This window comes from Ursus arctos, unplaced genomic scaffold (genome assembly GCF_023065955.2).
Source record: "Ursus arctos isolate Adak ecotype North America unplaced genomic scaffold, UrsArc2.0 scaffold_1, whole genome shotgun sequence".
Taxonomy (NCBI): domain Eukaryota; kingdom Metazoa; phylum Chordata; class Mammalia; order Carnivora; family Ursidae; genus Ursus; species Ursus arctos.
Window position 1 is genome coordinate 82,986,513 of NW_026622763.1, and position 21,502 is coordinate 83,008,014.

The following is a 21,502-nucleotide window of genomic DNA, read 5'->3' on the forward strand; positions in this document are numbered from 1 at the left end:
GTATCTGCTGTACCCACTTGTCAGCCTGTAGGGTCATGGAGAGCTGCTTCCTCCTAGAGGGAAATCCCATCTTACTTTCAACGCACTATGGAGAAGGCAGGTTCTTCCCCATGTTCCAGATTCTCGCACCAAGAAAATGCTCTCTAATCAAAACGTCTCATGCTGGGGTCCACTCTGACCTCAGACTCAGTCACTACCCGGCTCTGTTACTCAAAAGGAGATCATCTTGAAATTTTAAAAGATAGTAAAATATTTCGTTGCAATTATTAACTCGGTGAAAGGCTTTTGCTCAGTTCCAAATTCCTAACTAGGCTTCATTTAAAGGCCCCAGAGGCACCAAGTGACAGTTTTAACGCGGGTCATCAATTCGAAAGCACTGGAAAGTCTAAGAGAAAACATACAATAAGTCCCCCACCCCACCCCCCGCAGTCATTATGTAGAAAAGCGAGAGAGAAAATCCCCTCCTCACCCCGAGGGCCCCTTTTGTGTTGTTCCTGCCAACGCAGCAGGCCTCCTGCTATATAGACGCGCGCGCCTGAGGCCCATCACTGACCTCCATCCACCAGCCATGGGGAAGGTGAGCCCAGCGCGGCCCCAGGCCCAGAGGGGTCCCCGCACGCTGGGGCCGGGGGCCAGGCCTCTGAGCCTCTCCCTCCCTTGCCTTGCAGATCACCTTCTACGAGGAGCGGGGCTTCCAGGGCCGCCACTACGAGTGCAGCGGCGACCACCCGAACCTGCAGCCCTACCTCAGCCGCTGCAACTCCATCCGCGTGGACAGCGGCTGCTGGATGGTGTATGAGCAGCCCAACTACGCGGGCTGCCAGTACTTCCTGCGGCGCGGGGACTACCCCGACTACCAGCAGTGGCTGGGCCTCAGCGACGCGGTCCGCTCCTGCCGCCTCATCCCGCACGTGAGTCCCGCACCCCGGGGCCGCCTCCAGATGGGGCGCGCAGAGCGCGGATGGCAGCCCCGTGCTGCTGGCTCTATGGTCTCCTCTCCTTGCGCGTATCTCTAAGGTTGTCCTCCACGGAAAATGGGTGCAATGCTTTTAATTTAAAGGTTTATTGTGCTTCGCTACAATTAAACTCCCGCTACAGGGAAAAAGCAGTGCAGTAGTTCGAAGTGTCCGTGCGACAGGTGAGGAGCGAGCAGCGGGTTGATACCGGATCGTCCGGGCCTGGGCTAGTTCCTCCCGCCACTTCTCTCTCTCTCTCCATCTGTAAACTGGGGCCAATAAAAGTAGCTAATTCGTAGGGTTGGAATAAGGATGAAAGGAGAGTACAGGGCGAGCCACCCCTTCCCCTAAGTATGAACGATTCTTATTAAGAACATCAAGTCCCGCTTTTTGTTCAGTCAAGACAAGTAACAGACGATGGGATTCCGGCAGCTCCTGCAAAACCCACTGTTCCCCAAATCAAGCCCAGCAGCCTGAAATCCCACCGCTGGGGGTTCTCTAATCTGACTCTGACACGGTCCTGTGGAAAACGTACCACTTTTGCAAAGTGTGAACCCCCCCCCGCGGGTGTAATGCCTTGATGGACCCCGACGGGCAGGAGGAGCCTGAAAATCCGGGCTTCTCCTTTCCCGTCCAGACTTTCCTAATTACAGACTGAGCGCTCCAGCTTAGCTTCTTGCAAAAGAAGAAAAGGCTAGAATGGTTGCCCCACATGTTGCGGGCTGCTGTGAAGACCAGATTAGATGATGCGCATGTGGGTCCTTCCCAACCACGGGGGATGCCTGATTAGCCGTCGTTGGTACGCAGGATGATAGCCTGTGAGAACTTCTCCTGAAGAGCGTTCAGTGGTGGGAGAAGGAAGACATTGAGACCGTCGGGGCCTTCTGGGAAGGCAGATAAAAGAAGAGCGAGAGCTCAAGGAAGGACAGACAGCATTTGCTCAGGACAAACAGCCTAACTTTCCATTTTTCTAAAGGTTTTATACTCCCTTGGTCCTGTGCAGGCCTCCCTCATGATCTTGAGCTTCTGGTTTTGTTCATTACCTAAAGCAGACTTGCAGGAGGATATGTTAGAGCTGAGAAATAAATCTAATCTTTGTGATGGCTTGTTTTGCCTTTCAGGATCTTAGAGTAGCAGGGTTTAAAGCAGAGGGAAGGGACTGGGGATTGCCTGGGCTGGACTCTATTCTTTTATTTTTTTATTTTTTTATTTTTTTAAATATATTATGTTAGTCACCATACAGTATATCCCCGGTTTCCGATGTAAAGTTCGATGATTCATTACTTGCGTATAACACCCAGTGCACCATGCAATACGTGCCCTCCTTACTACCCATCACCAGCCTCTCCCATTCCCCCATCCCCCTCCCCTCTGAAGCCCGCAGTTTGTTTCCCAGGGTTAGGGTTATTGCTACCAGTCTGTGACTTCGCCTGAAGGAGAAGCAACTTGACTTCCTTTCCCACTAGCTTCTAATACTGTTGAGATTAAAAATTATAACTTTCTTTTCCAGGGATCCTTTTAAAAAATTTATTTGAATATCTAATTATTTTTATGCCATCCAAGGATCAATTCAGTCCACTATAAGCCCATAGAGGTGAGAGCTATATACAAACATATATATATATAGTTATATATAGTCACTATATATATATAGTTATAGTTATATATAGTTACTTAAGAATGATACTAATTAGGGCCAGCATGTATGATTCATATAGGTTGTGGCCCTAGAAACTCTAGAGAGCACCATGCATAGTCTGATGTAGGCAAATGACACCTTCTTCAGTTTTGCAGTATACAACTTATTCCACTGTATGCAGCTGCCCTGGTGTTGGCTATCTTTAAAATTTGTCATCTTTGATATAGAAAAGAAAAAGAAATGTCCAGGCCCCTGGTGGGGTGTGTGACTGGTTGCTAAGGTCCAGGTTTTCTGACTTTTCTCATCTGCTGATTGCTGAACCCACAGACCAGCTCCCACAGAATCAGGATCTACGAGCGAGAGGACTACAGGGGCCAGATGGTAGAGATCACTGAGGACTGCTCCTCGCTCCATGACCGCTTCCACTTCAGTGAGATCCACTCCTTCCACGTGCTGGAGGGCTACTGGGTCCTCTATGAGATGCCCAACTACCGGGGGCGCCAGTACCTGCTGAGACCGGGGGACTACAGGCGCTACCATGACTGGGGGGCCACAAGTGCCAGAGTGGGCTCATTGAGGAGAGCCGTGGATTACTATTGAAATATTTTTACTCTACCCTGTTCTCCATCTGGAAACTAATAAAATATTTCCCGTGTGTTTGATGCAATTATGTGGTCCTGTTTTCCTTTTAGGCTCGGCAGACAGCCAGCTGGGAATAACGTGGATTTGCTTACACATATCAGTGGAAAGGGTGGTATGGGGTAGCAATTAAGAGCACAGACTCTGGAGCCCGAATGCCTCATCCAAATCCTTACTAGCTATAGGTCTTGGGACAAGTTCCTTAGCATTTCTGTGCCTCAGTTTCCCAACTAATAAAACACAGGGTAATAATAGTGTTCATCTCACAAGGTTTGGATTACATGAATTTTTATTTTAAAGTCACTGACGTAGTTTAGCTTTGCATGCAGTAGTTTCTAGGAAGCTGTTCTGTAAGCTTGCTGGCGGGACATCTGGTCACCCTCTTGGTACTCTTTCTTAGTAGATGTCCCTTTTGGAGATTACACCATGTGGAGCAGCTAAGTGAAGCTGTCTCTGAGGGGGATAGAGTTAGACAGGTAAGTCTGGTAAGATAACTGCGTCTGACATGTCTTAGGTCAAAAATATGTGACTGGATGAACAGATCTATTATTTATGTATTCAGAGCATAAATATAAGAACCAAGTGTCACCTTAGTAAACAGTCCAAAGGACTCTTCCAAACATTTTTCTACTTACAGGAGGAACAGAGAACTCAGGCAGTGCGTGCGCGGATAAGAATGAGCACAGAACAGAAGGGGGAATGAACCATGAGAGACTGGGGACTCTGGGAAACAAACTGAGGGCTTCAGAGGGGAGGGGGATGGGGGAATGGGAGAGGCTGGTGATGGGTAGTAAGGAGGGCACATATTGCATGGTGCACTGGGTGTTATACGCAAGTAATGAATCATGGAACATTACATCAAAAACTAGGGATATACTTACTGTATGGTGACTAACATAACATAATAAAAAATTATTATAAAAAAATGAGCACAGAGTGACAAAAGTAAAAGCGGGTGGTGCATGATCAGGAAAATAAAACGCAATCACGCCAAGTTCATAAACCTGTTATAAGCCAGGCTGATGTTGTCTCCTAACTTGGATCAATCTTTATCACATCTAGTTTATGTATGAGCATTTGATAATAATGATGGCACTAAAAAAGAAAAAAAAAGAAACTTATGGAGACTATTCATCTAATTGAGTTCAAAATTTCTTTGCGGGCAGATGAAGTTCCTCGAACGGAACCCACATAGGAATTCTATAACACCACAAGATTTTAAGTGAAAATACTAGACTTCTCAATTTTAGATGTTTATCGTGTACATGAGAAAAAACAAATTGCTTCCCAACTTAGGGAGTTGACTTATGGTGAAAATGGCAACATCTTGATGAAACAGGGCCTTGGGGAGCTGCAGGGCCACGATTATGGCAGAACCACTGCAAGCGATTTTCTATTTGAAAAAAAAAAAAAACAGAGAGAGAGAGAGAAAGGGAATTTGTTCAGCTAGGAAATGTGTTGTTTCCCAAACCTCGAACATTAGAGGAATAACGTAGTCAGATAATTTATGCCTAACGTTTTATTTCCCTACCACCCATGCATGCTCCAAGGTATGTGGAGAAGCTCTAAGGACATTTAGGTCCCTGCTGCCCAAGACAACAGTCGCTGGCACACGGCACCTCTGAACACTTGAAATGAGGCTCGTCCAAATCGAAGCTGTGTCCTAAGTGTAAAATACACACCAGAGAGCAAAGACTTAGTATAGCAAGTAGAGTGCAAAAGAGCTCATCATTTTTCATATGCATTTAAAGATCTATTATTAAGTTAATTTTATCTGTTTCTTTTAACCATTTTAATGTGGCTCCTAGAAAATTTAAGGGTACCTTTATGCTTCTCGTTACATGTCTATTGAGCAGACACCCGGCTGGAAAGATGAGCTGTAATTCGTATTCAGATATAGCTCAGCCTGAAACTGAGTGATTGGAAGCCAACATGTTTGCTTCCCCTTCTAGATTCTATACTTCTTGGGGTGCCCGGGTGGCTCAGTTGGTTAAGCACCTGCCTTAGGCTCAGGTCATGATCCCAGGGTCCTGGGATGGAGCCCCACGTCAGGCTCCCTGCTTAGTGGGGAGTCTGCTTCTCCCTCTTCCTCTCCCTCTGTGCTCTCTCTCTCTCTCAAATGAATAAATAAAATCTAAATAAATAAATAAATAAATAAACTTCTAGAGCTAGGGAAGCTGTCTCAAACATATCTGTATCTTCTGAAGGATCTAGCAGAGTGTGCTTACTACAAAGCTGGCCCGGTGATGCTGAGCGAACACATTCATAAAGGGAGAAAGTATATGTGAACCAGTGGTTTCTGCAGATTGGATCAGAGAGTTACACATTCAACATTCTTTTCTGGAGACAGTACCTCGACCTAAGGGAGGGAAGAAGGGTAAATCTAAATGTCCTAGGTGGCCAGGAAGGAACGGGAATGTGAGGAGCTGCTGGAACACAGTGACAGGGGCTGGTGGCTGGAAAGTACATGTCCACCTAAAGGCATTATGACTCAGCAAGCTGAAAACACCTGGGAAATGTGGCCCAGCTGAACCGGAGGGCTGCTCCTCGGCCACCTCTGCACAGACACAAACTATCCTAAAAAGAATGCTTCAGGCAAAAAGAGACAGGTTTTCATAAAGGTCATCTTTGGGAGTCAGCCCTTTAAATCCCACCACAGTCTGGTGGCTGTGGGATGTCCCTTTACTATGGCTGATTTCTCATGTGTTCAATGCATTATCCACAGAGACCAAATAGAACTGTGTTCTCTATGTTAAAAGCCAAAGTTTCCATTAACTAAGAGCTAAGAGCTATAGGCAGACAGGCTGGAGATGGCTACTTATCAGCCAGAAGCTAGGCTACTACCTCAGCGCCATTTCTTACGTGGTCTCGTCCAGCCCGCAGTTTGCATCCTCCCAAGATGGTAGTAGAAGGCACATCAGGTATCTTTTCTCTGTGGGCCTTCTGTTTTAGCTCCACCCTGTCCTTCTCCTGGCCCCACAGCTCCTGTTTGATGCAAGAAAACAGAATTGTCGCTTCCAGTTGAGCCCATTAGTCACGGGAAGTGAATTCGTGCTGGGGTTTCCAAAGCTCTGCCCCATTGTGCCACGTTCTCTACCCTCCTGCCCTCTCTGCCTCAGCTGTTCTTCTCCCTGGACAGCATCAACAAAGAGCCGGCCGCTTTCCGCACCACTGAGGTATAATTTAACGTTCTCGTATGTCATCTCCCTTCTAGTATTGTAGAAAATAGAGTTTGCATTTTTTATTCACCTTTTTGCTTTGTAAGATACATATGAGAAGAGAGTTATCTTGTGCCATGTATTCACACCAAACTGTTGTCTTGCAGTGAACATAAAATGAGGGGATGTCCTCAGAGTCAAGGCGGGGAGTTGATCACCTGAACAGAGTGGTCTTGGAAAGCCCTTGATTAATATACCCAGTGCTGTAGACTTGGGAAATTTCTTCACAGAGATGACAGTCGAACCTGTAGAATTGTCTGGCATTCCAAGGAGAGTGTGGGAGAGATGAGGGATCCCAGATTGGGGAAACTCCTAGTAAGCTGAGAAAAAAACAAATTATTTAAGAAAATGAATTAAAAGAAACCAGTTGGAAATCAAGTTTGCCAGTACTATTTTGCTCAACTGTTTAAAATTTGTTAAGCCAAGGATTATATTGCAAACTTTTATGCTTTAAAACAACTTTTGTCAGTTTTCCGAGACTTTTTTTTAAAGTTTTTGTTGTTGTTTTAATTTAAAATTCATCTTCATTCAATAATGGCTGCCCTGGATTATTTCTAAGAGAGAAACTTTTTAGGTAAATTGAGGACCAACAATAAAGTATTGTTTAGGGGCACCTGGGTGGCTCAGTGGTTAAGCATCGGACTCTTGATTGTGGCTCATGTCATGATCTCATGATCATGAGATCGAGTGCTATGCTGGGTTCTGCGCTGGGTGTGGAGACTGCTTAAGATTCTCTCTCTCCCTCTGCCCCTCCCCCTCACTTGTGCACATGCATGCTTTCTCTCTCTTTCTCTGTCTCTCAAATAAATAAATAAATCTTTAAAAAATATTGTGTAAAATGGATCTTACAGCCAAAGATAAATCTTTAAAATAAGATTCGATACATTAAAATTATGTGTGCACACACAAATGTATATAGAAATTGATATATAGATTATAGAAATAGGACATATTTCTGTATATTATATTATATATTATATATTATATATAATATATAGTATATATTATAGAAAATAGTATATAGAAATAGATCTATAGAAATTGGTATATAGAAATGTATATAGAAATTATGCATGTATATATGTATATACATATGTATATACATGCATATGTATGTATATATGTGTGCACAGAGGAAATCTGACCAAAACATACCATATGATATTAAAGTGGGTGTCTCTCTATAGATGAGATTATGTGTTTCTTATTTTCTTAGTTTCCTTGTCTATATTTTCTGATTCTTCTCTTATATTATGTATTGTTTTTGCAAAAAAAAAAGGAAGTCAAATAAGCTGAAGAAGAGAAACAATAAAACCCTAAAGGGAAAAAAAAATTTTAATATCTCCCTTAACTTTTCAAACACTGTTATAGATTTTATAAAAAACATGAAAAATCACCAGCTAAAAATATTCATCTTTGACTTTACACTGGCCAGATCGGTATGTTAACCATTTTTGAATAGGATCACATGCTAGTACTTAGAAGAATAACCAGATTTTATAGGAGTTGTAGTGATGAGAAAAACAGCAAACTGTTAAAGAGATACAAGTGGGAAAGTGAGAAAGAAGAGTTGGAAGTCTTGAAAGTCACTCTCATCCGATGCTGGAATGTCAAGAGGAATGAAAGCTGAATCCAGGCTGTACAATCCTTCTTTAGGAAGGTTACGTAGGGTATTGTGCATAGGTTTCAGATTACAAATGTTTAACAAGAGAGCACCAGGTCTTATTAACATACAGAGGTTTTCTTTTTCCTCTATTTATTCACTCTACTTTTCCAACTATTGACAAAAATAAAATAAGATGAAGTCCAGTTTTTAGTCCCTGAAATGTAATCTAGTCAGGGAGGAAGAATAATTCAACAAGAGGGACCCAGATGCTTCCTGCTCTATCAGTGATCCTGACACATCCAAAAGCTTTTGCTACATATGAAGAATAAGCCTTGCTCCAAACACGGGATGATAGTAAAAACCTGCATTTCAGTTATGGAGGAATTCAAAGAGAGAGATTTTCCCTTCAAGATGCACGCACTGCTATTTTGCAGAAATATTTGAAAACGTTTGACAATTGGCTGGCTGAGAGTAGCTATTTATGGAATTTGAAAAATAAAACCTAGAGAATTTAGGAAACCCACAAACTATTCATTCGCATACCCAGCCGAAAACCTGAATATTGCATGCTGTTCTTTTTGAACAAATTTAATAGATCAAAGGCAAAGAAAAAGGCATATCAAAAAGGGATACTTTTTAAAATTTTCAAATCATGTGCTGGTTTTCAAAACTCAATTCAGTACTGTTTTTGACAAGAGAGGGCAATGGAAAGTTTCCGTTTGTTCTGACATGCAATTATTTTTACCCCGCTACATTTGTAGCCACACAGACAGATGCTGTCAGGCTGATTGACTGAAGGAATTCTCCACGGTGGAGGAAACTAGAATTTTGACAAAAGACACTGAATAATGAGGTGATAAACTGTTTACAGCCTTTGAGAGGTAAAGAGCTACTTAAGTAAGCCTTACGTGTACTGATGAGTTTCATGAACAACCTTTACTCTAGTCAGTAGAGGAGCTCAGTGTCATACTTACTAATTGAAGGGAAAGAGAAAAACTGCAACAAATATACATTGATAATAGCTCGACCTTGCAAGTCGTGTGCATTTCACAAAGGATTCTGCTTGTGATATGTACTACTGGTTATGTTCACTCACACGGTTATGCCAGATGGTAGCCAAATCAAACACAGTATCAAATTAGAGAGGGAAAAAGGAGAATGCAGAAAAACGACATGCATCTGCAGGATTCAGAGTTTGTGTGCTGTTTTGTAGTTTACATGTCTACTTTGCGAAAATGAAAGCAGTGGGACATTTTGGAAACTACTTTCCCAGAAAGCCGTGGGCTCCACGCGTACCACCTGGGAACAGGCATCCGTGGAGGACAGGGTATCACACATTCCTCAATCTACATAAAAACGTATGCCTGTCCCGTTGTTGTCTTTAATTGTGCGTATGTGCCTTGTGTTCTTTAAAAACTGGTATTCCTAATGACTAACAGCTCCACTCCGGTGAGGACACCTCCACGTTCGTCTGGTGTGCGTTGGTGCAAGTTGTCGTATAGCACAGAAAAGTAGGGATGGTCTCGGAGTCAGAGCAGCTCGCTTGGTTTCTTGCTCCTGCAGGCACAGACGTGCGGCTTTCAGCATGCTGTCAGACACGGAAAGGCCTTGATTGTCTTGTCTGTTAAATAGGGAGAACGAAATACTGTATGTATTTGCCTTGCGCAGTGCCAAGTGCAGACTGGGTATTTAGTAACTGTGTTTGTCTTTTCCTTTCTTCACCAAAATTGATGGCTCTGTTGACCCGGTAATTCATGACGGAGCACTTGGCTCTGTTGAAGACGTTAGGAGGATCATGGATTTCAGTCAAATGGGGATACGAGGAAAAATGAAAACACCACCGAGCATCATATCTGGCATGTAATAAGTGTTAGTTTGATTTTCTTTCTTTTCTTAATTTAAAGGGACTCTATCTGAGACTAATATTTAACTATAGTGGATTTGCAAAGTATACCAATCTGAATCTTTCCATTGCTGGATTGGTTTTATCTAATAAATCGTCATCTCTAAATAACAAAATAATAGAACAGTAACTTAGAGAAGAAAGTCTTGATTCTCTGAATTTCAATGTCTCTATTGCATATTGATAACACTCAATGCCTTCCTACGTTAACTCCTTAAGTAAATTAGGTCAGTCTATGAGTATTCATAGGACAGTCAGAGTTTATAATCCATTTATAGTTTCCCTTATTCTAATCCTGTTCTTTCCCTGTCAAAAAGGAAGTTGATAAATGGAGAAAGGAAGGGACCCAGGGATAGGATGGTGAACTTCTGAACTGAAATCTGCTCTGATTTGAGAAATAAACTTCTGGGTTATTTTGTCTTCTTTGCTTCAGGGTCTATTATGGTAGCCCCCCCTTGTCTGCAGGGGCTGTGTTCTCAGACCTCCAGTGGATGCCTGAAAGTGGGTAGTACCAAATCCTATATATACTATGTTTCCTCCTATACACAAACATCCAGGATAAATTTAAATTTATAAATTAGGCACAAAAGAGATTAAAACAATAATAATAAAATCAAATGATTATAACAATATACTGTAATAAAAGTTCTATGAATGTGGTCTTTCTCTCTCTCTTTCAAAATCTTATTGTACTGTACTCACCCTTCTTTTTGTGATGATATGAGATGATAAAACCCCTACGTGGGGATACGAAGTGAGGTGAATGATGTAGGTATGAGACGTAGCATTAGGCTACTCTTAACCTTCTGACATCCTGTCAGATCATTTGTTTCCAAAACTCAGTTGACCTCAGGTAACTGAGACCGTGGATAAGAGGAGACTGCTGTATGTCCAGCCAGTGCATTGTGACAGGGAGCAAGGGCTCGTGGGAAGTGGAAGTTTCTCTTTTAAGAACCAGAAAATAAACTGGATAAAAGAATGCTCATCTAGAATGGGCATCAGTGTTGACTGAATGCAGAGAAACTGGGGATTTATTCAGAGTTTTTTGGTATTCAAAAAGAAAACACTCAATGTCCTCAGGATTCTCAAATTCTGTCACCATGTCCCTTCTCAGGAATCATCAGAATCCAGGAAAAGAAGTGATAAGATGAGGGGTAGTGGAGAGGTGCATGTGGCCGAGGGTCTCCCCCTTCTTTCATCTGATTCATTTATCTATCTTCATTTTATCAGAGTATTCCAAAAGGGGAAAGATGGTCGCTTATGAGAACAAGGATTTGATATCATAGGATCAGTAATGATACTGATGATAATGATTATAGTAAAGAAATAATCATTCAAATGATAATATCGTTACTAACTTTGAGGATCATAATGCGCATGTAATTAATTTATGTAACTCCTATTTCCATTTTTCTCTCTCCTTTCCCTCATGGATTATGCATCCCAGTATTGCTTCTGTGAGATCCATGTTCAAAACTGAAATCAGCTAAGTGATGGTTCCTTTGAATATTTCTTGAAATTGAAATCTAATTATTTCTAGACTGGTACTTCTGAGTTACCATGTTTTACCCAGGTAAGTTTTTATTCACATTATCATTCAAATGTTAAAAGAAGAAAACAGCCCTGTCACAGGGATAATTTGTCTTCACATTCCCTGTCAATCGCTCTCTCTTCCCTGAGTTTCTTGGCAGTGTGGTGTAGATGACTACTGACCACTGTTGGCTGAATATCCACCATCTATTCTTCCTCTTTCTTACAAAATGCAAATTGTGTTCAAGTGTTCAGCCTTCTCAATGTGCTGTGTCATTCTCAGGGAAGGCAATTCCACTCCCAGCTCCAAAGTGGTTACCAATTCGAAACCAATTGTGTTAATCCTGCCTGCCTATCCAATTAAAGACCTCAGCTATCAGCTGAACAGATCAAGGCATTCTCCTGATGACTGATATCAGATGAGAATTAACATATGACCTAAACTGTCTCAACCATACTAAAGAAAAACCTATTGTTTCATTGTTGAAGTAAAAGCTTTCTCTTTGACCTGCTGGGTTATTTGAGTTGCTATTATAGCCATCTTGAAACATCATGGGTAGGTTTGCAATACTTGAAAAGTCCAGATACTACCTCATTTTAATAAAGCAAATTTGTGGAAGAAGGCAGAGCCAAGGAAATTGCAGAGAAGCCAGAATGCAATTTTAACCATGCTTGGAGATTGTCCTTTCTCTGAGCTTTTTATATGAAATACTAAATATCTTTATATATAGTTTAAGCTAATTTGAGATGGAGTTTCTATTACAAGTAGCTCAAAGAATTGTAACTGAGGCAGGGGAGAACTAATGTACCTGGAGCAGTTACATTTTTCCAAAATCCACACTGGGTGGCTCAGATTTGGGCACATGACCAGGTCTGTCCCATTAGGGTTGAAGAGCTTCAGATCTGCAAATTGAAAATTTGGAGGAATTGGACTTTCTTTTGATTCTTCAGTGGATCTGAATAAGAATGGACATAGCTCTGGTATCTACACTGAATCAGTGAGTATCCTTTCTCCTTATGCCATTTTAGATTGAATTTTCTGTTCCTTGTACCTGAAAGCACCTTACATGAGAGTTAAGCTTCTAAAAAATACTAGTTTCGCTATATTTCTAGTTAAGTTTTCATTTTTTTGTCCCTGTAATCTACATTCTATGACTGCAATTATTTTTCAAAAAGACTTGCAGGTTTGAAAAGGCCAGAAACCCATTCATTAAAGAAATGATAAATCTTCAACCGGGAAATTAAACCAATGTGAAGGCAACATATCCGCTCCTTTTTAAAGTTTATAATCGGTGGAGGACCTGTCCTAGAGTTCCTTCCTTTATGCAATTCACTCATAGAGAAGAGCAGATTGGTTAGCTGCCCACTTTGTTTTCCAAAAGGTCAGGAGACAAGCTGCAGAAAATAAGAGATCATTTTGATCGAAACTTCTGTGATGTGTTTTCACTTGTCTCAGGCCAGCCACAAACAGCCCATGTTCTACATTAGGAAAATAACAAAAGTTGATGCCTACAAAATTTTTATTTGGATTATAGCATGACTCATACTTTAAACAAATAGTTAAACACTAATATTAGTACCAGAGTTGTTAATGTAGTCTTGCTGAGAGGTTATTTACATTTCTATTGCTCAGAAATATTTTTGGAACCATTCTTTTTTTGAAACCCTGCTATAGCATTTGACATACTCTTTTGACAATTGTCCATGACAGCAAATTCCCTATTAAGTGTGGAACCAGCTTATTTATCAGCACCAATGATTTAGCAAGATGAATTAAGTGAGTTTTTGATCAAATCAATGAAGTGAGGTTATGAAAAAAACATGCATACAAGCAAATGCAGAATATTTTTTGCCTCTCATTAGAGTGGGACCATGAAAAATAACCTGTTACCATCTTCAGAAGAAATAGAAAAATGTTCAACTGGTCAACCAAAATTTCCCTAGAAGAATACTTGTCTACTATGAGAATGCCTTCCTTTAGTTATAAAAGTTTTTTCCTCTTTCAGAATATTCACTGAGGATGCAAATATTTCTGGGTGGGAGAGATGGAGGATAACCTGCTAAACTGATACTTAATCAAAAATATCTTGGGGACGAAAGTGGAACTGGAAGAGATAGTGTTAAATGCATGATTGTTGAAAGGGGCAAGGGGGATGTTGATCTGAAAAAAACAATCTGAAGTCTTGCCTGGCCTTACTTATGGGGGAGGGAAAGAATGCAGAATGTGGGATACTCCCGTCTAACGAAGGCCCTGGCAGGCACTGGGGAAGAGATGCTGCCCCAGGTCACTTTGAATGGTAGAATTTATTGCATCTCGCTTTCAGTAATTCAAAAGCTTTTTCTACTCTTTACCTTCTCACATTCTGAAAGACTTTATGGCTTCTTTTTTGTTGGTGAAGACAGTTGGACCTTGATGATTTAACACACCACAGGTAGCTTGAGACTTCATTCTCAGGGATACTGCTCACTTTCCATGGCATAAAGGGAACAAAAGTGACTTTTTCTTTAATCGATAAAGAACTTTAAGTACATTTTTCATTTCCCCCCATATTTTTATTTCAAAGATTTGTCATGTCTGTTTCTGAAAGGAACTGAGATGCCTTAGAGATGAAAATATACAGGGAAAGAGGCATTTACATCTAAAACAAAGCAGATCCTATTTCAATCACACGAAATGCACTTTAGTTGAGCAGATCTAAAGCACACTGGGGCAGTGAAGCAATTATCTTCAAGTGCTCTGGCATCTATTGCAAATAGGGGAACTGTAATGGGCTGCATAGCTTTTATTTTAAGATACTATAAAGTCGGTTCACTCATACCTAGCTATAAATTTTTGCTTAGATGGAAGCCCCAGCTTAAATTTACCACAGGGACCCTTGTTTATAGATGGAGGGACTTCGTGCTGGAAAATGTATAGTCGGAAGAAGGTGGCTTGCTGGGAGCAAGGAGATGCATTCCGTCATCAAATGAAACCAACCGTGCCAGGAGTTACAGGACTTGTCCACTTGGAAAAACACAGAGTAGCTTTCACAACTCAATAATAACAAGACAAATAACTGAATTAAAAATGGGCAAAAGGATCGGAATAGATATTTCTCCAAAGAAGATGTAAAAAGATATTCCACCTTGTTAGCCATCAGGGAAATGCAAACCCAAACCCCCGTGTGATGGCACTTCCTGCTCACTAAGGCGGCTCTAATAAAAAAGAAAGACAAGAAGTGTTGGAGAGAACATGCAGAAATTGGAACCCTCATATGCTGCTGGTAGGAATATAAATGGTACAGCTGCTCTGCAAAATAGTCTGGCAGTTCCTCATGGAGCTGAATGTTAGATATTTACCAAAGAGAAATGAAAGCATAAGTTCATATGCAAACTTGCAAACCATTATAGCAGTGTTATTCATAATACCCTAAGATGGAAACAACCCCAATGTCCATCAACTGATCAACGGGTAGACAGAATGTGATATATTCATACGCTGGAATAGTATTTAATAATAAAAGTGAAGTGCATGCTGTAACATGGACAAGCCTTGAAAGCATCATGCCAAGCAAAGAAGCTGTCACAGGGGATTGTATATTATATGACTCCAATAATAGAAAATTTCCAAAATAGACACACCTATAAAGACAAAAAGTAAATTGGTGGTTGCCTACGCATAGGGTGAGTGATTGGGTGGTATGTGAATTACATCTTAATAAAGCAGTTAAACAAAAACATAGAGGAGGGCCTCAGGGTGTCTGGTTCACAACATTACAGACAAAACAATCTTTTTTTTTTTTTTTTTGCTTTTTTAAAGCAAATTTTCTTCTTACTACCAACTTTTTTTTTTTTGCTTTTTTAAAGCAAATTTTCTTCTTACTACCAACTTTCCCAAGTTTCCTGCTCTACCATAAAATTTTATATTTGATACCTTAGCAGGGAAGTTGAGAAAAAGATAAATTTTCTGAACTAAAGGATGTGCGGAACATCTAGTGGTTTCCACAAAGTCCTATGCAATCAGTAACAGATGTTGCAGAGGCCTGGCTTTCTGATTTCAGCCTAGGACTGGGTCTCTTAGCAACAAAGCCCTTCAAATTGCTGGTTCCAAATACTCAAGCCCAGAAAAATTAAATTGTATTAAACAGCAAGGAAATATAGTCATCGGGATGTGGCTTCTATACTTTATTCATTATTTTAGTTTATTTAACAATTAAAATTAAATTATCTATTTATTTTATTTTATTAAAATAAAAATGTATGGATTTTGGCCCCAGAACTTTAGAAAATACAGTACAAACAAGTCAGAGCTAGCTCAAGCCAAAGTTAAATGGAATCATTTCTCACCTCAAATTGTGATTTTTAAAAAGAGTCTCTTTCTTGTTCTTCCTCGCAAGAGTGATTTCTAGGGAGAAAACACTATCTGTTGGTTGAAAGTCAATTTTTTTCCCTCACCTCTCATTCACTGATTTTTAAATTATATTTGGTGCTCAGTATATTACTGGACAGAAGGGATACTGGTAGAAAATAAAAGCCCAGAAAGAACAGTAGGAGGGGCTGAAGGTTGAAAAGGTCTTTTTGGCGACTCATTTAAACTCTTATTTCAGTTGGCTCTGTCCTTTTTAATAGCTCAAATCAAATGAATTTTTTAACGTCATCTCTGTTCCACAGTTGAAATGGAAAGCTCTCTGGTTGAAAGAGGCACAGACAGGCAAACAGTTGCCTACAGGTTTTCTCTGTTTGGTGTTCCATACCGTTAACTTCTTATTTTTCTTGTTCCTGTTAACATTTTCACTATCTTATCTTCCCTTAAAGGCTCTGAGCTATGTTTTAGACTTTCGGTCTTTCTGGTATCTAGATGAATTTCCTCTATAGCATAGAGATTCACAAATGGCCCGGTGGAAGTTGCTGGTCTTTGTATTCAAGGCAGTGAGTTTTTATTCCCTTGCTTTCATACTGTCGGCACCTAAAAATCCCACCTTTCCCACACACGCACCTTTGTCTTCCTTATTCCTCTTCACAAAACTGAATTACCTTTCTAAGAATGAGGACCCACGTTTGGGATCACGGTTTGGTTTTTATTGAAATCAGCGTAAGAGAAGTATAGAGGTTGCTCTGTGGTTGTCGGCCTTGCGTCCTGTGACCGATGACAGGTAACCAATAGAAGAGGCAGTCCCGGAGGTTTCGGGAGAAAAGACTGAACTTCAAATTATATTTGCTTGTATGTTGTTTCAATTGGCTGTGTCTTTGTTGTATGCTTACTTTACAATTTGGCTGATCAAAAATGACAAAGAAATATTTCTGGTCTCTGGCGAATGGAATTAAAGAAAGCTATACGCATCCTCTTCCCAATCCCAAATCTCTACCATGTGGCAGAAAGGTAAGATGTGGTTAAACATAAATATTTATTAGCAAGCAGACAAAGGAAAGGGGGGGCCAATAACTGAGCTGGAGGAGAAATTAAAGCATGCTAGTTTCATGTCGCAAAGCTGCGCGCAGCTGCCATCTTTGGACAAAATAAGCATTCTGTGGTAAAAATATTTGGTTATATACCTCCATTCTTGAATCTCCTTTTTAAAAAAATCGATTCTTTTCTTTCTTATTGTTTTCACAATGTCTGTATTTTTTAGGTATTTATAGTTTCACTTCAATTTTGGAAACAGAGTATAAATAAATGTAAAAACGGGTATTGTGTGAGGTGTCATACAACTACAAATTGCTCCTTTAAAAAACTGCTACGCCCATTTAAACCTCACCTAGATGCTCTAATCAATGTTTTGAGCTGTTTCACTTCTTAATGCTACTTTAAATACCCTTCACCGTTTACGCTGCCAAATTGTGTCACTTTCTCCTTCAAAACCTGGTTTCGATTTCATATCCCCTATCCTTTCAGTTACTCAAAAAACAAAACAAAACAAAACATTGAGTTATGTTTGACTCCTCTTCTTTACTGTTCAGTACGTAACCCACTTGTTGACTTTTCCTTCAGCGCATAGCCAGAATCCTATCACTTCTCATTAGGTCCACTAGTTGCACACAGGACTGAGCCCACCTTCGTCTGTTGCCTGGATTACTGCAATAGTCTCATAGAAATCCCTCGGCTTCTACTCCTTTTCTTCTACAGTCTATTTTCAACACAGCGGCCAGTGTGATCCTTTTTTTTCTTAAGTTGGCTCTGCGACATGGGGCCTGAACCCACAACCCCGAGATCAAGACCTGAGCTGAGATCAAGAGTCGGACTCTTAACCGACTGAGTCACCCAGGCATCCCCAGTATGATCCTTTTGTAACAAGTCATATTATGTTATTTTTCTGCTAAACCTCTGGCAAAGTGTTTCCATCAATTAAAGTAAAAAGCTGAAATCCTTATTTTAGCCTAAAAGTCCCTCCATGACCTTCTTCCCCATTCTCTTTCTTTAATTTCTTTGTCTACTTATTCTCCTGTTTGTTATTTTACTCTGCAAGAGTTAGACTGAGCAAGCCAGCAGGCTCTTACACTGGAGGTTTCTCTCTAGTTGTACCTTCTGCCTGTTATGTTCTTCTCCAGATATCTTCCTGACTAGTGATTTCATAACCTTCAAGTTTGCCCAAAGAACACTTTCTGATCATCCCACTCCCTACTACAAACCTCCCAATTCACCACCTGTTCCAGCATGACTAGTCACCATTACTCTACTTTTCCTCTTTCAACCCATAGAAATTGCCTCCTTGGAACACATTCTAAATTATTTGTTATTGTAGTCTGTCTTCATCCACTGGATTTAAGCTCCATAAGGACATAAGCCTTTGTTTTGTTCATTGATGATTCCCTTGTCCACTGAACTGCACCTGGCCCATGATAATTTAATCAACGAATGTATCTATTTATGTTAAGATACTGAGTCACCAAAATGAAGATTGGAATTATGATGGCGCATTAGAATCAGTTTTGTTAAAATGTGTTTGTCACGGAACCACAAGGACAGCAGAATGTTGGGCAGTTGACATATTTACCATCCCCAGTGTCCCAGCTTACATGGAATGTCTAATAGAGGTTTGCTTATGAACCAATGGGTTTTTAAATAAAAATATCTAACTCACGACAACTGTCATTCACTTCACCAAATCCTGATGCAATTAAGAGCGATGGATGAGTCAGCTCCATGATTCATCGATGTTGTTTCCTTATCTGCTAATCTGTCCCTTTCACTCTTTGCTCTCTTTCTACTCCATGAATCATTTATCTTTTTGCAGTTTTTCCCATTTTTCTCCCTTTTTTCCTCTAATCGAAACTTCAATAAAAATAATAAACATATTGCAAATAAAATAAGGATATAAGTAAAACAAATCAAAACAAAACCCAAAAACCCCTAATGCCATGGTTTGGCTTTTATATGAAATATTTTTTTACACTACACTTCTTTGTATATATCCCTAAGGTAGGGATTTTTTTATATTTCAACTAGTACATAGTTGGTTTTATGTACGTGTGCATATGTGCGTTGGTAGGTGACATTTCATTTTAATACATGTATATTTTTTAATTTCCAATATCATCTGTTAAGGAAACTGGGAGTTTGGGAAAGTATAAAGAAGAAATTAAGGTCACAAAATCCCACCACTGAGAAACAATTGCTGCTTACATTTTGTTAGACATCATCACTGTTTCCATAACTGTGCCTTACAAAATAGGTTAGTTATTTCTTTCTTAATTTCTTTAAAAAACAAAATCGTAGTTCTAACTAGAGCTGTGTATATCTTTGGGGATTTGATATTTTTGGCATTTATTTATATGTGTTATATAAAATGGTATAATTAATCAAACAGTATAGAAAAGAGCAAAGGAAACAGTTTCAAAGTAAGAGTAATGATCAAGAGTAATTATTTTTAAATCCTTAGAACTTCAAGTCTCTATACTGAAAATAGGATAGATAGGAAAAAGTTTCCTTACTTGAAATTATTTTCCTATTCTAGTTTTGTTAAAAAGTATGAAAGAAAACATACTTGAATTTATCAAAATGAAGCTGAAATGAATATAGGAAATTATTTTAACCGCAAGGTATTTTAGTTCCTAAAGTGTCCAAGTTTTTTAAAAATATGACCTGTAACTTGTCATAATTCATTTAGTAACATATTTAAATTTTATATGTTAACTATTGAACTCCTTCTACAAAACACTAAGGTAACTACAATCCTTACCATTTCTTCCATATCCCACTTTCTGTAATTTCATGATTTTTATATGTTCAAAAATCTTAATATGTATATTCCATTCTATTCTGTAGTCCACACACCGGCAGTTTCATAGTCTTATTTCTCTATGTAGGTAGATTCAATATTTATATCTGTCCTTTACTGTAGTTTCTCCATAGCTGCCATGGTAGGCAGAATAATGGCCCCCAAAGATATCCACCTTATAACCCCCAGAACCTGTGAATATGTTACCTTACATTGCAAAAGAGATTTCTTAAATGTGAATAAGTTAAGGATCCTGAGATGGGGAGATGATTCTGGATTATCTGGGTGGGCCCAATATCATCACAATATAATGTTTAATCACAAGGATCCTTAGAGTTATAGAGGGAGGCAAGTGGGTGAGAGAAAGAGATTTGAAGAGAGGAAGTGGCCATAAGCCAAGGAGAGGTAGTCTCTGGAGAAGGCAAGGAAACTGATCTTGACTTTTTTTCTAGAGTTTCTGGAAGTTTCACCCACACCTTGATTTTAGCTCAGGGTGACTCATTTTGGACCTGACTTACAGAACTGGAAGATAATAAATTTGCACTGTGTTAAGTCACCAAGTTGGTGTTGTTATAGCAGCAACAGGAAACAAATAAACCTGATTTCTTTGTTCTGATTTGTGTCTTGAATATTTGGATTGGTCCAATAGGCTTTCATGAATATTCAAGGTGCTGTGTTCCCTGAATTCTTAAATGAGGATGTACATCTCTTGTGTTTATGTCAAAAATGTATAAGCATATCTTATTACTCAGATCTTTATAAACATCACTTCACTCTCTTCTCATAATATGACTATTCCTGGAGAAGCTTTTTTCTCCTTTGGGCATGACTAAGTTTTCCTGCCTTGATATTTTAAGATTCTTGAATTGTAATAAACTCTACAAGTCTGTCTCTTGGTATTGATTACTTTATATCTATATTTTCACTGAGGACAGGAAAGTTTTTGGATCTACAGAGTGCATATTTATTTGGGGGAAAGGTTTCTTCCATAGATCTTTGGTTTGTAATTCCACATGCACCCACCTTAGGAAAAACCAGTTAGGTTAATGCTGGACCTTCTTTATCTTCTAAATACATAAACTTTGTAATTTATATTTTGTCCATGTTCTTTACCTTATTGTGTTGTAAATTTTTTTTCAGTCGTGAATACTGTCACTCCAACTATAATTTCACTCAAATGGACTTCTTCCTGTGGCTTCTACTATGATTTTGCCTCTGGATGCTTTTGCTTTACATCCTCCCCTCCTCACTGCAGTCATCAAGTTTGCTTTTCTTTTCTTTTTTTTTTTTCTGTCTTTTCAGATTAAAGGGAAGTGCCTTTGTGGAGATTTTTCTAGATGACATTTCACTCGAGACTATGGAGAATTATTTAACAAATGTCTTCCTCTTGGGGTGCCTGTGTGGCTCAGTCAGTTAAGTCTCCAACTCTTGATTTTACTTCAGGTTATGATCTCAGGGACGTGAGATGGAGCCGTGGATCAGGCTCTGTGCTGAGTGTGGAGCCTGCTTCAGATTCTCTTTCTCCCTCTCCCTCTGCCCCTTCCTCACCCTCATGCAAGCTCTCTCTTAAAAAAAGAAAAAGAAAATCTTCTTCTTTTCCCTTCAGAGATTCTTGTGATTCATTGTCTTCACTCTCCCTTTGTTCAAGTTTCTTCAGAGATGTTTTCATAGATTCCACCTATTTCTTTATGACTATTGATTTTCTTTGAATTGGAAGATCTATTTGTGAGATGTGAGCTGAGGCAGCTGGCAGCTTTTGTTTGGATTTTGATTTTTTTAAAACTCTCTTTTATGGGAGGAACGTGCTTCCTTTCAG

General features: G+C 39.8%; 1 protein-coding gene across 1 annotated transcript; it reads left to right on the forward strand.

Annotated features, from left to right (window-relative positions):
- The first annotated feature begins 568 nt into the window (after window positions 1-568).
- Window positions 569-3,195, forward strand: LOC113248029 (gamma-crystallin F). Its single transcript, XM_044381652.2, has 3 exons — window positions 569-577; window positions 669-911; window positions 2,923-3,195. Exons 1-3 carry the CDS (start codon window positions 569-571, stop codon window positions 3,193-3,195), a joined length of 525 nt encoding a protein of 174 aa, XP_044237587.1.
- Window positions 3,196-21,502: the final 18,307 nt, after the last annotated feature.

Bases quoted from the DNA above. Each gene is read 5' to 3' on its own strand.
- LOC113248029 (XM_044381652.2), top strand. The intron at 912-2,922 runs GTGAGTCCCGCA...CTGAACCCACAG, and splicing joins CCTGCCGCCTCATCCCGCAC to ACCAGCTCCCACAGAATCAG.